Source organism: Sinocyclocheilus anshuiensis, unplaced genomic scaffold (assembly GCF_001515605.1).
Source record: "Sinocyclocheilus anshuiensis isolate Anshui unplaced genomic scaffold, SAMN03320099.WGS_v1.1 scaffold745, whole genome shotgun sequence".
Lineage (NCBI taxonomy): Eukaryota > Metazoa > Chordata > Actinopteri > Cypriniformes > Cyprinidae > Sinocyclocheilus > Sinocyclocheilus anshuiensis.
The window spans coordinates 1,043,829-1,057,788 of NW_015540128.1; the positions used below are offsets into that span (position 1 = coordinate 1,043,829).

The 13,960-nt window shown below is 41.7% G+C and overlaps 1 protein-coding gene across 3 annotated transcripts; it reads left to right on the forward strand.

Moving 5' to 3' along the window:
• The first annotated feature begins 570 nt into the window (after positions 1–570).
• On the forward strand, positions 571–4,955 carry LOC107687249 (transcription factor AP-1-like). 3 transcript variants are annotated; one of them, XM_016484500.1, is made up of 3 exons: positions 571–882; positions 1,324–1,475; positions 1,606–4,955. In XM_016484500.1, exons 2-3 carry the CDS (start codon positions 1,396–1,398, stop codon positions 2,438–2,440), a joined length of 915 nt encoding a protein of 304 aa, XP_016339986.1. In that variant the 5' UTR covers positions 571–882; positions 1,324–1,395; the 3' UTR covers positions 2,441–4,955. The 3 variants fall into 3 exon arrangements, with proteins under 3 accessions (XP_016339986.1, XP_016339987.1, XP_016339985.1); XM_016484501.1 differs by lacking the exon at positions 571–882 and adding an exon at positions 889–1,029; XM_016484499.1 differs by lacking the exon at positions 571–882 and having other exon boundaries at positions 1,390–4,955.
• Positions 4,956–13,960: the final 9,005 nt, after the last annotated feature.

Here is a 13,960-nt window from a genome sequence, read left to right on the forward strand (position 1 = left end):
ACAAGCTAAAATAGATAAATGCAGAAAAAAGAGAGGTTTTTTAACTTTTCAAAAAGGAATTATGGTGCCTTAAATTTGATAGATGAATAGAAATTATGCAAAGCATTAAATAGAATATTAATCAGACCACAGAAAAAAATAAGCATAGCCTACATGTGCTTACCGTGTTCTTTTTGTCTTAAATAAACAACATTTTAAGGCATTTGGAAATATACAGAACACATTTTTGTCTCCATAGCATATGACGTTGTCTGAGATGGCTGGGGTTTCATTTTCATGCTTTCTAATGTTTTATGAGTTTACATCCCTAATTCTATTCAATTCAGTGTCTTTACTGTATTTTTCTTGATTGTACAGCCCTTTGGCACAATATGTGTTGCTTTAAAACGTGCAACTTGAACTCGTTTGAAAACTGTGGGAGAAAGTCAATTTCTCTCAAAAACAGATGGCGTTTTGGTTGACATTTAGCAAACACGTAATATTCAGAGCGTATGCATAAAACAGCAGCGCATATTCTTCCCCTAATCACGTGACCCTCGGAGCGACGCGAACATCGCAGGCGCTCCAGCGGCCAATAAACGCGACGCTTCGCGCCGGAGGAGGCGCGTCTGACTGACTGTCATGCGAGTTTCAGGAACCGAAGAGAACAGAAGGGCGTGTGTTATTAATAATCAGCCGAGCAGAAAGTCCCACAGTCGTTCTGACAGCGAGCAGACGAGGAAACGCAGCGCTGCGGAGAGGAGAGGACGCCGAGCCGCGCTTGATTCATCGCTGCGTGGGTTACGCTTCTGCGCTCGGCGCTGCTTTCTGTCGCGTTCCAGCGTGACTAATCGGAGCTTTGACGCAGTGGATTGTTTCTTCATCTGATCGATCCTACACACAGTAAGTGACACGATCCGCCTGTCTGTTCGCCAGTGTGTGCTTTGGGATTTTGAAGGGGGATTGTTCTAACGACCATGTGGCGAAAAGAATAAGAAAGTGCAAGAGAAGCGCTCAGCTGTGTTTGGATGAAGCCCAGGAAAGTCAACAGTGAGTCTTTATTGACGGGAAGAACTCGGAACTGTAACGAAGCTTCCTGGTTTCATTATTTTAATGACAGTCTGATGATCATTTAGAGATTGCTTTGATGTCTGTGTGAATCGCGGAGGAGAAACTGTATGTATGTGTGTAAGTTTTAGGCGCACGATTGTGATTTTGGTCACACACAAACATTGATTTTACCATCAGCGTTGTGATTCGGAAACGATACAGTGATTGTTTACTTCGGTAGCCCTTGGTTTATTTTTCCTCATCTTCCGTTTTTGTATTTCTACTCTTTTGTAGGTTTAACGCTGAGGATTTCTGAATGCCCTTCCCAATCCCAACAACTCGATTGATTATTTTTTCCCATCGTGGATGACTGAAAACGCACAGCTGAGAGAATTTCTCGGCGTATTATGTCTTGTGAGGAATCTGTCTTGCTGTTTCAATGACGGGTAAGATGGAAACGCCCTTCTATCACGATGATAGCGTTCCCAACTTTGGGCAAATTCCAGATTACGATCGATACCAAGGCCACAAGATTATGAGCAAGAAGAACAACATGCCGCATCATTTCTCCCACAGCGTGGGAAATGCCTCGAGCCTCAAACTCAACAGCCCCAGCGGTCTGGGCATGAGCGTCAATCCCAACGGCTCGCTGATGTCTTCTCCAGACATGAACCTCCTGAAGCTGGCCTCTCCAGATCTGGAGCACCTGATTATCCAGTCTAACCAGGGACTGGTTACTACAAGCCCGGCTCCAAACGCGTCTGCTAATCCCTTCATGTACCGAAACCAGGCCACGAACGAGCAGGAGGGATTCGCAGACGGCTTTGTCAAAGCTCTGGCCGATCTGCACAAGCAGAACCAGCTGGTGGGGGCCCCCATGTCGCCCTCCTCCTCCATCCAGGGCTCCTACCAGAGGAACCTGATGCCGGGCGCAGACATGCCCATCTACACCAACCTGAGCAGCTACAACCCCAACCAGCTGCCCTCCTCTTACCCCGGCGGCCAGATGGCCTACGCCTCGCCCCACGGCCCTCAGACTCGAGGCCCGGACGCTCCGCAGACAGTGCCCGAGGTCCCTCACCTGCCCGGGGCCGACCCGGCCAGCTCCCCACCCTCGCTCTCTCCCATCAACCTGGAGACCCAGGAGCGGATCAAGGCGGAGCGCAAGAAGCTGCGGAACCGCATCGCCGCCTCCAAGTGCCGCAAGAGGAAGCTGGAGAGGATCTCGCGGCTGGAGGAGAAGGTCAAGGTGCTGAAGACGCAGAACTCGGACCTGGCCTCCACCGCCAGCATCCTGAGAGAGCAGGTGGCTCAGCTCAAACAGAAAGTCATGAATCACGTCACTAATGGCTGCCAGATCGCCGTCAGCTCAGCCGGCATGGCCAAGAGCGGCGAGAGCACCAGCTGCTGAAACCACAAGACACGCGCAAGGCTTTTCTAATGACTTTCTCTTTATCTGCTCTCGCGCTCATTCTCTGTCTCTCTCAGCCCCGTCTTGCTTCTGCTCAAAGGGAGAGGCGGGGGAGACCCGTCAGTGAGCGACGCCGCTTTCCATCTGTCCAGGATTGACAAACCTGCACATGCTCCCGAAGTACGTTCTTCAAACGCTCTTTGGACTCGGGGTCGAAAAGGCCAAAGTGACAGGGATGCAAATGCACTGCGGGTGGGATGGTCATAAAGGGAACAAAAATTCTGCACTTGAATATTTTTCTCTTTTTTTTCCTGTTAACCCCGGCTTGCAACTGCAATTTTTCACTTCAGGCCGATGGAAACTTTCCTCAACGTTTTTTTCTTTATAATCAACGTCTCGTTCAACCTATGGAAAAACTTTATATATTTTAGGGGTTCGTGTTTCTAAAATTGTTGCACTATTATGCAAACATATCTCCAAAGCACCTGACGGACTCTTACAAACGTGGAAGAGAACCGATCCCTTTATACTGCTTTGAGATGTCACCTGTGTTCTAGTGGAAATCTCTTGGTTTAATCTGTCACCTTGTCTCAGTAACAACATTACAGCATATGTTTGTTGGTTGGTTGGTTGGTTTGATATTGTGCAATTTGTGAATATGAGAAAAAAATATTTTATACGAACCAAGACTTTTTCAAAAGTATTACCTATTAATATCGCAACATTATAAGCAAAGAGACATCTGCGGATAAAGGATTGTGGTACTGTGCAAAACTTTAATGGCACCTTTGGCCGGTTTTGAGTTGGGAATTTCCTGAGCATTCCGAGACCTTTTGCACTGTAGTCTCCCGTCGGGAGATAAGTCCTAATAATGGGTTGATAGTGTGTTTTTGCCATTATCTAATGAGTATTAATGCTGTGTTAACCTAGAGTAACGGTGTGGAAAAGCTACTCTGGACTAAAGAAATGGAAAAATGCACCAAGTCAAGAGTCAAAACTGACCTGAAATCAGAACGACAACAAAAGGGCTTTTGATCAATAGTATTTTGCATTTTTTCTGTATTTTATTTTATTTTAATTTTTTTTATGAATTATGAAGCAATTTTATTTATACAGAATTTGTATTTATGTTGTTTTCTGAGGAGAGGAAGAATATGGTTGGAATACTAGTGTCTAGTTGAAACTACACGATTGCACATAAATCAGAAACATTAAATGATGTGTAATATTTATCCTCTGTGTATAGCATGACAGTTTGAACTATAACTACAACTATGTTTATAGTAGATAAAATAATAAATGAACAGAATTCTGCAAGATTGTGGGTAATGCACCCAGACATTGTTTTACGAGGCGAGCAGAAGTCAGCGCTCTACTGCAGACGTCAGATCAGCTCGATGAAGTCACGAGCTTCGCATCGCTGCGATAAAGAACTCGTAGAAGGCCTGCTTTTGTGAAAACCATCCATGTGTTAAAGAGTCCTGTACGTCTGCCAGTGTTGCTACTCAGAACTGCTGTTCAATGCTTTTCTTTTACAGTCAATGGAGATGCAGATCATTTTATTTATACATGTATATCCATTAGGAGATGATTCGTAGGGATACCGGAGACTGGTACTAGAACTGTCAAATAACCTTGAGCAACAAGAAGATATTTATTTTTTGAAACTTGAATAAGGTTTTTGATGTCACAAACGTATTGTATTTTTGTACAAAATTTTTTTGTTTAAGAATAGTGTGTGTACAGTACCTACTGTATTGCTTTGTATCATTCCAGTACTTTATTTATTGAAGTGGTTTTCTTGAGCAGTGTGGTGGTGTTTTATTTGAGCTCGGCTCCAAGCGTTTCTGTGTTGCTGGTTTGTGTTCGTACACGCCTGCTGTTGGTACATTTGGCTCCAGTTTTTCCACTGGTCCTTGATTTGTTCCTGATTGTTCTGTGTTCCTCTATTTTAACCCTAAATCTGGTGTTTTTCGTTGTTTCTTGGGACATTGGGACTGTATGGCTGTGTTTTTTGATCCAACTCTAAAGACTGATTGCATCGTTCATTTCAAAATGAAGAAATCTTTGACAGACCACAAGGTCTTTTTTCTTTACTGTGTGTCATATGTACACATACTGAAAATGAGTTTACTCCGTTTACTTTGCGTGTACAGAAGGCGGTTTGTGTAACGATTATCTTCTCAGTCCTGATCCCGAATTAGATTCAGATTTTCATGACTGAGCATTTTAAGTCAAAGATGTAGTTTGATGATGAATATGTTGCAGCAGCACGGTGTCTTGATGTGGAAGAGTGTCAGATTTTGACGGCCGGTTCTGGAGCCTCATTTACTGTTTTTCGAGAGAATTACACAAAGACTCGAGCGACTGGTGGTCAAACGCGGGCTGACGGGGTGTGACTGAGGGGCGACTTGCCTCGCTGGTTTATTTGCTTCTAAATAACATGCAGTCTTCAAATGCTGTTCATTGTTCCCTTGTTTTCTTATTTGATCAACAATAAAGAGGAGTAGGTTTCTGAAAACTTGTCTTGCGCGTGTCATGCCTTTCTTTAATACCATAATTCTGTGTTTTTGTGTTTCAGTGCAGTACACACACAAATCTGGCATTTGAGAAATGACACGACAGTCTGGGCAAAAGTCATTAGTCAGATGTCTTAACAAGGGTCATAAACGTATTCTGTGCCTCCTCCAGGTCCTGTAAGTACGAGAAGCGTTTCAGAGCCGTTCCCATAAAGATGAGCGGCACTTCCAGTAAAGCACAAGGAACGTCTGTCTGGGTCATTGTGAAAGTAAAAGTCAGAGCTGAGGAGCTGCAGGGGAATCTCAGATCCCGCCGGCTATCTCCTTCAAAGAGTTACACAGAGAAATAAGAAAACCACGACAAACTGATAAATCACGAGCCTCAACAGACAGTTGAGCGCCTTCTAAACGTGATTTATATATTTATATTTGCTGGATACTTTACAAAGTGATGTCTTCAGGCTCCAAGTCAACAAAATAAGTTCTGCTCTGCAGGTTTGCTGCTGCGTTAGTGTTCTTCCTCGGAGTTATGCGGATGCTCAGTCTTCTGGGAATGACTAACTCTACTTCTGCCCACCTTTCTTCCCACACAGCGGCAGGAGAAGCGGGTTTGGGTCGAAGACTTCCGTCCGTTCTCAGCCTCTTCCGGCTCGATAGGCTTTCTGTCGCGTCACAGAGCAGACGTCGTCCCAAAAGAGGGACAATCATGAAGAAAATGCAAAGACTTTCTATGAAGTCATGTCTTATGTAATGTAGTTGTTGTTTTTACATATTTCTAAAATAGCTATCCTACAAAGAACCGCGTGTAACGTCTGACATGATCCTGCTGAAAGAAAATTTGAATTTGTAATGGTTTTACTGGTTATAATGGGAATTGTATTGGTTTTAATGGAAACTGTAATGGTGCCTTCTATTAGTGGCTTGTTAAAACCACTAAATCCTAATGGAACATGTCCCTAAACACACTACAGGAAACCATTTTTTAATGGTTTTAATGGTTAAACTTTGATGGTTTGTAATATTTGTAATGGTGGAAACCATTAGAATTTCTGTGATGGTTTTTTATTTTTTTTTCAGCAGAGGTTGTTTGGCAGAAAGGAGAGTCAAGGCCAGAACTGTGGAATTGTTAATACATTCTGATTACGAGTCATTATCAGTGCAACTACTGAACATAATAAGAGAGACAGAGAGGGGTCAGTGAAATATTTGCTTTGGGAGGGTGCGGGTGTGTAATTAAGGTTGCAACATGTGAGTAGGAGGGACACACCCCTCTTGTGCGTGCGTGCGTTAATGGTGCGTGTGTGTGTCTCTGTGTGTGCGTGCGTGCGTGTGTCTCTGTGCGTGCGTGCGTGCGTGTGTCTCTGTGTGTGCGTGCGTGCGTGTGTCTCTGTGTGTGCGTGCGTGCGTGCAGCGACGAGGAAATACCGGCGCATCCACACAGTTCTGCTTCTTATTGTACAGTCACGGCAGAAGGAGGACCGTCCTCCTGTAAATATAACTTCCGGTAACTTTGAGATGAAACCACGATTACAGCATCTGGAGGAGTTTCCCCTCCCATACCCCACTTCTCAGAGAAATTCTCTTTTCTTCGTATCCTTAATCATAGTTCAGAAGAAGCGTGAGCCCGTGTCATTCTGAAATAGCTCTTGGCTTCTCCATCACAGATGAGGGAGAGTTATGATCGCATTAGCCGTGACTGATAAAAACCGTTCTGACTCGAAGTACCCCGAATCTTCCACAACAAACCCCGTATGTGATGTTTACCCGTCGCTCTTTCTGCTGAAATTATGACTGTTTTATTATCAAACAGTCTCTATATTAAACGAACCACGGTTCATTTTGTGATTCCAGAAGTTTCTAGAATAGTATGTTCTTCAGTGTGAACAACAGATACTGAGAGGAGAAAATAAGGAATATAAAAATATTGTATAGCATTTCAAAGTTTTTATATTGTAAATTGTAATTAGTGCTGTCAAACGATAATCGCATCCAAAATAAAAGTTTTTGTTTACAGAACATATGTGTGTGTGTACTGTGAATATTTATTATGTATATATAAATACACACACATGCATATATACTGTATATTTAAGAAAAATATTTTTATATATTAAATATATTTATATAGGCTATAATATAAATTATATGAATATAAATATATACATGTAAATATTTCATATGTAAATATATACTGTATGTGTGTGTCTTAATATATACATAATAAATAAACACAGTATACACACATATATTCTGTAAACAAAAACCTTTATTTTGGGTGCTATTAATCGCGATTAATAATTTGACAGCACTAAATCATTTTATGGATCCTGAAGTTTGCTGAGAGCTGCTGCTTTATATTTCTGAAGCACATGCTCACCCCGCTGAAGTAAAAAACAGAAACCATCACAGAAATTATAATGGTTTCCACTACAAATACCTTTACAAACATTGCAAATCATCAACTTTTAACCATGAACACCATTAAAAATTGTGTTTTGGGACAAATTTCATTAGGATTTATTGGCTTTAACAAGCCACCAATAGAAGGCGACCAATTACCAGCAGAGACCCACAGGGTCCATTACAGTTTCCATTATAACCATAAAACCATTACAAATTCTGTGATGTTTCTATTGTTTTCGTCAGCAGGGCACACATACCTGAAATTACTACATGCTGTCAAAATGATACAATAATAATAATAATAGTAACTTGAAGAGCACCGTTCCTCATCTTTACAGCATTAGCTTTCGAACATCTCGAATGGCTTGTTTTCTCAGCAGCTTTGGCCCGCACCAGTTCAGATCTCTCACACATCGTGCCCTGTGGCTTGAAGAAACACTGCGACTTTGAGGCTCGGACGAAAACTCAGGGAAGAAGCAGAAGCCGTCGTCTAATGAGAGCTGAAGAGTTCATGCGGCCGAGCAAACAATTCTGCAGATATATTTCATTTCAAGAAATAGTCTGAAATCACATGTATCACATGTTTTTCTCTCTATAATACACAGTTGAAGAAGTCTCTCTAACTGATTCTCATGTTTAAGGTTAGTGCTGGCAACACAACGGTCATGGTTCTGATTCCCAGCCAATGCAATAACTGAAAAGAAGGCAAGATGGAATTCAGTGTGTTCAGATAGAAGATGATAAATGCTAAATGTGTGAAAATGACCAGCTCGTCGAGTTTGCCGTAGATCTGGTGATTCATCAGGGACGTTAAGATGACAGAACTGAAACGCTCTGATCCTCTCTCGTGGATCTGATTATTCTAGCTGTTCTACGGATCACGTTTCTCACTTTGCTTTCTTTCTTTTTTATTGATGGGGAAAGTGATTATGTTGCTCAAATATACTCTAAGGTGAACCAGACCTCCAAACTCTGTTCAAACAATGGACCAAGCCACATTTAAACCGATTGACCTGTTTGTTTTAGACTCGATGTTTAATTGGACTTGATTTGATTTAATAGAGTGCAATTTAAGGCTTCACCTTGCCAGATTTTTCATGCTGACAGAATGAAACACAGCCGTGTGTGAATGTAGAAAACCACGCCAAAGCGAAGGAGTGTGTTAGTTGTGTGTAAGGCGGCTGTTGTTGTGTCAGCGAGCGCAGGACTGAGCGGTTCTCTGGAGGATCTGGGAGAGTCTGCCGAGGCAATATTCCTAAACAGCTCTAATCTAAGATCTAATCCGATCGGTCATGCTGACATGTATTATCCTATGAAAAGCATCCTGAAGGAAATGCAATCAAAATCAAATGGCCGCGCTGGTTTCGGCTCGGTTCCACCCAAACGTCTGACATCAAACCTCAAGCAGGCTTGTGTACATATAATTAGTCTTTCCGTTAAACTGGAATAACCTGTAGGATTCATGAGGGCATTAACAGCTCATTAACATTTTTCTGTCACTTCAGATCTTTTTTTAGTAGGACAAGCTTTACAAAGTCAAACACAAATCAATCTTCTACTGCATCAGAAATAACAGAGCGCACAGACAAACGAAAGCACTGAGTGATGCAGGTGATCCAGAGTTCAGTGTGTGTCCCTGCAGCACAAAAGCAGTATTAAGTCGCTGGGGTATATTTGTAGCAATAGCCAACAATACATTGTATGGGTCAAAATTATACATTTTTCTTTTATGCCAAAAATCATTAGGATATTAAGTAAAGATCATGTTCCATGAAGATATTTTGTAAATCTCCTACTGTAAATATATCAAAACTTAATTTTTGATTAGTAATATGCATTGCTAAGAACTTCATTTGAACAACTTTAAAGATGATTTTCTCAATATTTAGATTTTTTTGCACCCTCAGATTCCAGATTTTCAAATAGCTGTATCTCAGCCAAATATTGTCCGATCCTAATAAACCATACATCAATGGAAAGATTATTTATTTATTTATTCAAAAATTGACGTTTACAAATAAAGGTGCTTAAAAGGTTCTTCACAGCGATGCCATAGAAGAACTATTTTTGGTTCCACAAAGAACCATTCAGTCAAAAGTTCTTTAAAGAACCATCTCTTTCTTACCTTTTTATAATCTGAAGAACCTTCTCTCGCCACAAAGAAGCTTTTGTGAAACAGAAAGCTTCTTCAGATGTTAAAGGTTCTTTATGGAACTATGTAGACAAAAAAGGTTCTTCTATGGCATCGTGAAGCACCTTTATTTTTAAGAGTGTATGACAGGTTTTGTGGTTGATTTTCACACTTCTGCATTACATACATCACACTGCTCACTTTATCAGTGTTCACATTTGAACCGAGCACTAACGGGACTAAAGCGGTGTTTTGGAAAGTAAGGTTAGAAAACATTTTTAATCACGGAGCCATGGCAGCAAACCTCTTTGAAACGTGAAGCAGTTTGTTTTTACAGTATTGATTTCATCAGGTCTCCAGCGATTACCTCACACTGGAGGGTCACGCTCTCCTGATGAGAGCATCGCTCTTAATGCTCTTAATGCTAGCGCAGCCCTGTGTTACATTTATCCAAATATTTTCCCGGTATCCATGAGAACCCTTCTGACGAAAGATGAGATTGAGCTAGCGAGGGGTTTAACAGAAAGACCTTTAGCTCTCGTCTCACATAGAGCCACTTATTCTATTAAAGAAAGCCAAACAGTAATAGATTACTTCGAAGCGTTTTTGGACAAGCATTCAATCTGTCTCCAAATGTTAGACATCAAACAATAATTGAAAATAATAGAAAAGCCACCATAAACAGCAGCTGAAACTGAAAGTGATTTTGAAGTGTAATCCTGACGTGTTTTATCTTGAATGTGCTTGACTGTGAATGAGAAAAGCACTGTAGTAGTGACGTGATCCACCTTCTCTGTGTGAAGCATCACGGCGCTCCGCGGCATCCCGTGTAACCCCACACATCCACTGTGACATCACTGCGAGGTTATTTGGCACAGGCCTTGATGCCTGTGTAGTGTGTAATGGAATAAATCGCCCTTGTGCTGGCCGCAGCGCACAAAAACACATCTGAAAGCTGTTATCAGCAGCAATGACATCAGCTGCCTGAGCTCATGTTCTCAGAGTCCACTCACTGAGTGTGTGTGTGTGTGTGTGTGTGTGTGTGTGAGAGTGTGTGTCTGCGAGCACAGAAAGTAAAGAAGCTGCTTTAGAAATGTAAGGCTTAATTGTTCACAGTACTGTTCAATATTAATACATTCACGAATACAGATTCTACAGGTTTTGTCGAAATCAGTGAAGCCATGTTCTGTCTAAGGAAGCTTATGTCATTGAAACGGCACATCGTCTCGCTGGTCTGGAGAGAAAAGACAGTAAATGATGACCTTCTGACCAATTCTTGCTATCAAAAGATTGCAACGTGTATTTGAACCCCACAAGAGTCACCCAGACGAAGCCACAGACCCCCGCAGGTGCTGCTTACAGTAACACAAGCAGACAACAGATGCGTCACCAAAACAGCGTGCTTCACAAAAACTCCTTTCCTTTCTAATTACTTTTATTCTAATGTGAAATGTGTTTGCCTTGAAGCCGGCAGAATGTTGTTGATAATTAAATTAAGCATTTTGAACATCTTTGCCGGCGAGCGCCTGGAGCGCAGACAGACACGGGAATGTTCGTTTCTGTGTCTGGATCAAGCGGCAGCCTCCCGCTCTCTCCTATTATCCCATCCTAAGTGCACACACACAGCAGTGAACACACACCCGGAGCAGTGGGCAGCCATTTCTGCTGCGGCGCCCGGGGAGCAGTTGGGGGTTCGGTGCCTTGCTCAAGGGCACCTCAGTCGTGGTATTGAAGGTGGGAGAGAGCGATGTACATTCACCCCCCCCCCTACAATTCCTGCCGGTACGAGACTCGAACCCACAACCTTTGGGTTACGAGTCCGACTCTCTAACCATTAGGCCACGACTCCCCCAACCATTAGGCCACGACTTCCCTCTAGTCCCCTAGAAGACCCCAGAGATCTGTCTGTTTTCTCTCCACACTATTCCTGAGGATCTGCGATCAGTGAGCGTCTGGAGAAGCAGTGGGCGTTCTGTCAAGCGCTCTTCTGGATCTGCATCCATCCATCAAACCACATCCGTGTGCATCGCTCAAACGCCACCAAACATGCAGATCTCGCTCTGATTGGACACACATCTCCACAGCAGAATCAAGCCATGATATCTTCGCTTCGCTCTCTGAGAACGGCACACCAACACCAGCGGCTGACAGTACTAGCTGCCATCTGAGAGCCTTATCTGCTGTAATTCCTGGTGTAGGTGGGTATTACTGTAATTAGATGTCAATAGAGACATGCGAATATATGAGACACTGAAATAGCCCCGGTGAGAAGCCAAGCGTCCTCATTTCCACACTTTGATTTCAAACCATGTGGATTTGGAGACTTTGTACATTTTTAGTTCAGATTAAAACCAGCGCCGCCAAAGAAGTGCTTGGAAAGAAACTGGTCTTATGAGTGTGTTTATGCCTGAGGGAAACCGTGCGACAGACTTCAGACACAAGTGTGTCATGAGTTCTGGATCGGGGTTAAATACTCACTAAATGCTTGACTTAGTGCTCTATTTCTAGCACGTTTAAATGAAATATACACGCACTGAGCTATGAATTCTATAATCAGTCTAATCCATTGCATATGAAGTGTCCTGGGCTTCAGCAGGCCTTCCGATCGACATTAAGAGGAAAATACAGGCTTCTGTGAAGCTTCACTGCCCTCTCGTGGTGCAACAGACCACAGACGTTTATTCCGTCGCTCATAGGATTCATCATAATGAAGGTTTGCTCTCCTAACGGTGTCATTTAAGTTAGTACAGTATAATAAACACACACAAAGCCAAAGCTACTCACTGACAACTTTGGGTTGTCAACTTAAAGTTCATTTTCTTATTTGAACCAACTCTTTGATAAAACAGGATATTATATTCAGGATGCACATATACAGGTGAATCTCAAAAAATTAGAATATCGTGAAAAAGTTCATTTTTTTTCTAACTTATTTCAAAAAGTTAAACTTTCATATATTCTAGATTCACTACATGTAAAGTAAAACATTTCAAAAGTTTTTTTGTTTTAATTTTGATGATTAGAGCTTACAGCTCACGAAAGTCAACAATCCAAAACTCAAAAAAGTTTCACTTTTTGAAATGTTACAAAAATGTTTTTACTTTTTCATGATATTCTAATTGTTTGTGATCCACCTGTAATAATGAGACAAACTGAATGAATTTTTCATTCTCCGAGAGAGAGAGAGAGCATGAAACTGCATTGCCAGTGTGACAAACACACATCTGTGTCAAAGCACTGAAACACAAAGCTGAAATGCTTATGACTGTAAACCGAGTTGTTTCATAAGTGTAAAAGCTGACATACCTCACTAGATGTTTTCAGTGAAGCAGCAGAAATCAGGCAGACGCAGGTATAGTGTGTGTTTGAGCTGCTGCACGTCTCACACTCGTTCCTTGTGAGTAAACAAGCGTCTGCTATCACACACACCGGGTTTCCTGTTCTGCGGGTCTCTTTTCCTGTTTACACACACATGTAGAGTGTGATGCACCTCTGCACAACACGACAGATGCTGGAGCGATTTATACTCTCAATCCAAAGAATGTTCAGAATGAAGCTGCACCTCTCACAAAAACATCTGTGCTCTGCAGTCAATCTAACATGAATGACAGATAAGGACTTCACGTTCTGTGAGATCTAACGAAACGTTTCTAATAAATAAGATGAAGAAAGCTGACAAAAAATACTTCTGCCTTCTTTTACCCACTAATATAAAATGATTATAACCCCCGCCCCCCTAAATTTTACATGTATTTTTCTAAAAATCTTCATGTATATCTCTAATGACACGATAAGAGAATCTTCATTTTTGGCTGAATCAGTTTTTTCCCGCAGGCTATAGTCAGCCTGAACGATTAAAACATTCATAACTATATATTGTCCATCATAACTGACACATTTATACATAGAATATGAAAATTGTACATTTGTAAACTGTACACTTATAACGTATCTGTACATTCATTTTCAGTTTTTCTTATATTAGTGTTATATTCCATCTCTATACTACGCATGCCTGTTGTATCATGTATGTTTGCACTATGTCCGTACTTTCCTGTCGCCAAGTCAAATTCCTTGTGTGTGTAAACATGCTTGTTGGTAATAAAGCTCTTTCTGACTTCTGAAATATAGCTTCAAGATAACTTAGCAGAAATATTGACGACATGAATATTAATGAAGGGTCTGAAAACAAGTGGTACATATATATTTGGCCATATGTGCCATATAAGCCCAATGCTGAGGATGGAGTTCATCTTCTTCACACAGGCGAGAGACGGAGGACTCAAACACTCATGATGCTCTCAGTCTCTATGTGACTCTGTCAGATGCTTCTGTGATTGGATTATGCCACCTCATTAATTATCAACACTTAAAGATATCCAGGGAATAGCATATGTGTATGGGAGCACAATTAATAATATATATGTAAAGCTCCTGCACTGTTTTCCTGGTTCGATCAATATTAAT

Excerpts from the sequence above, each read along its gene's own strand:
- LOC107687249 (XM_016484499.1), top strand. The coding sequence starts at position 1,469 with ATGACGGGTAAGATGGAAACGCCCTTCTATCACGATGATAGCGTTCCC.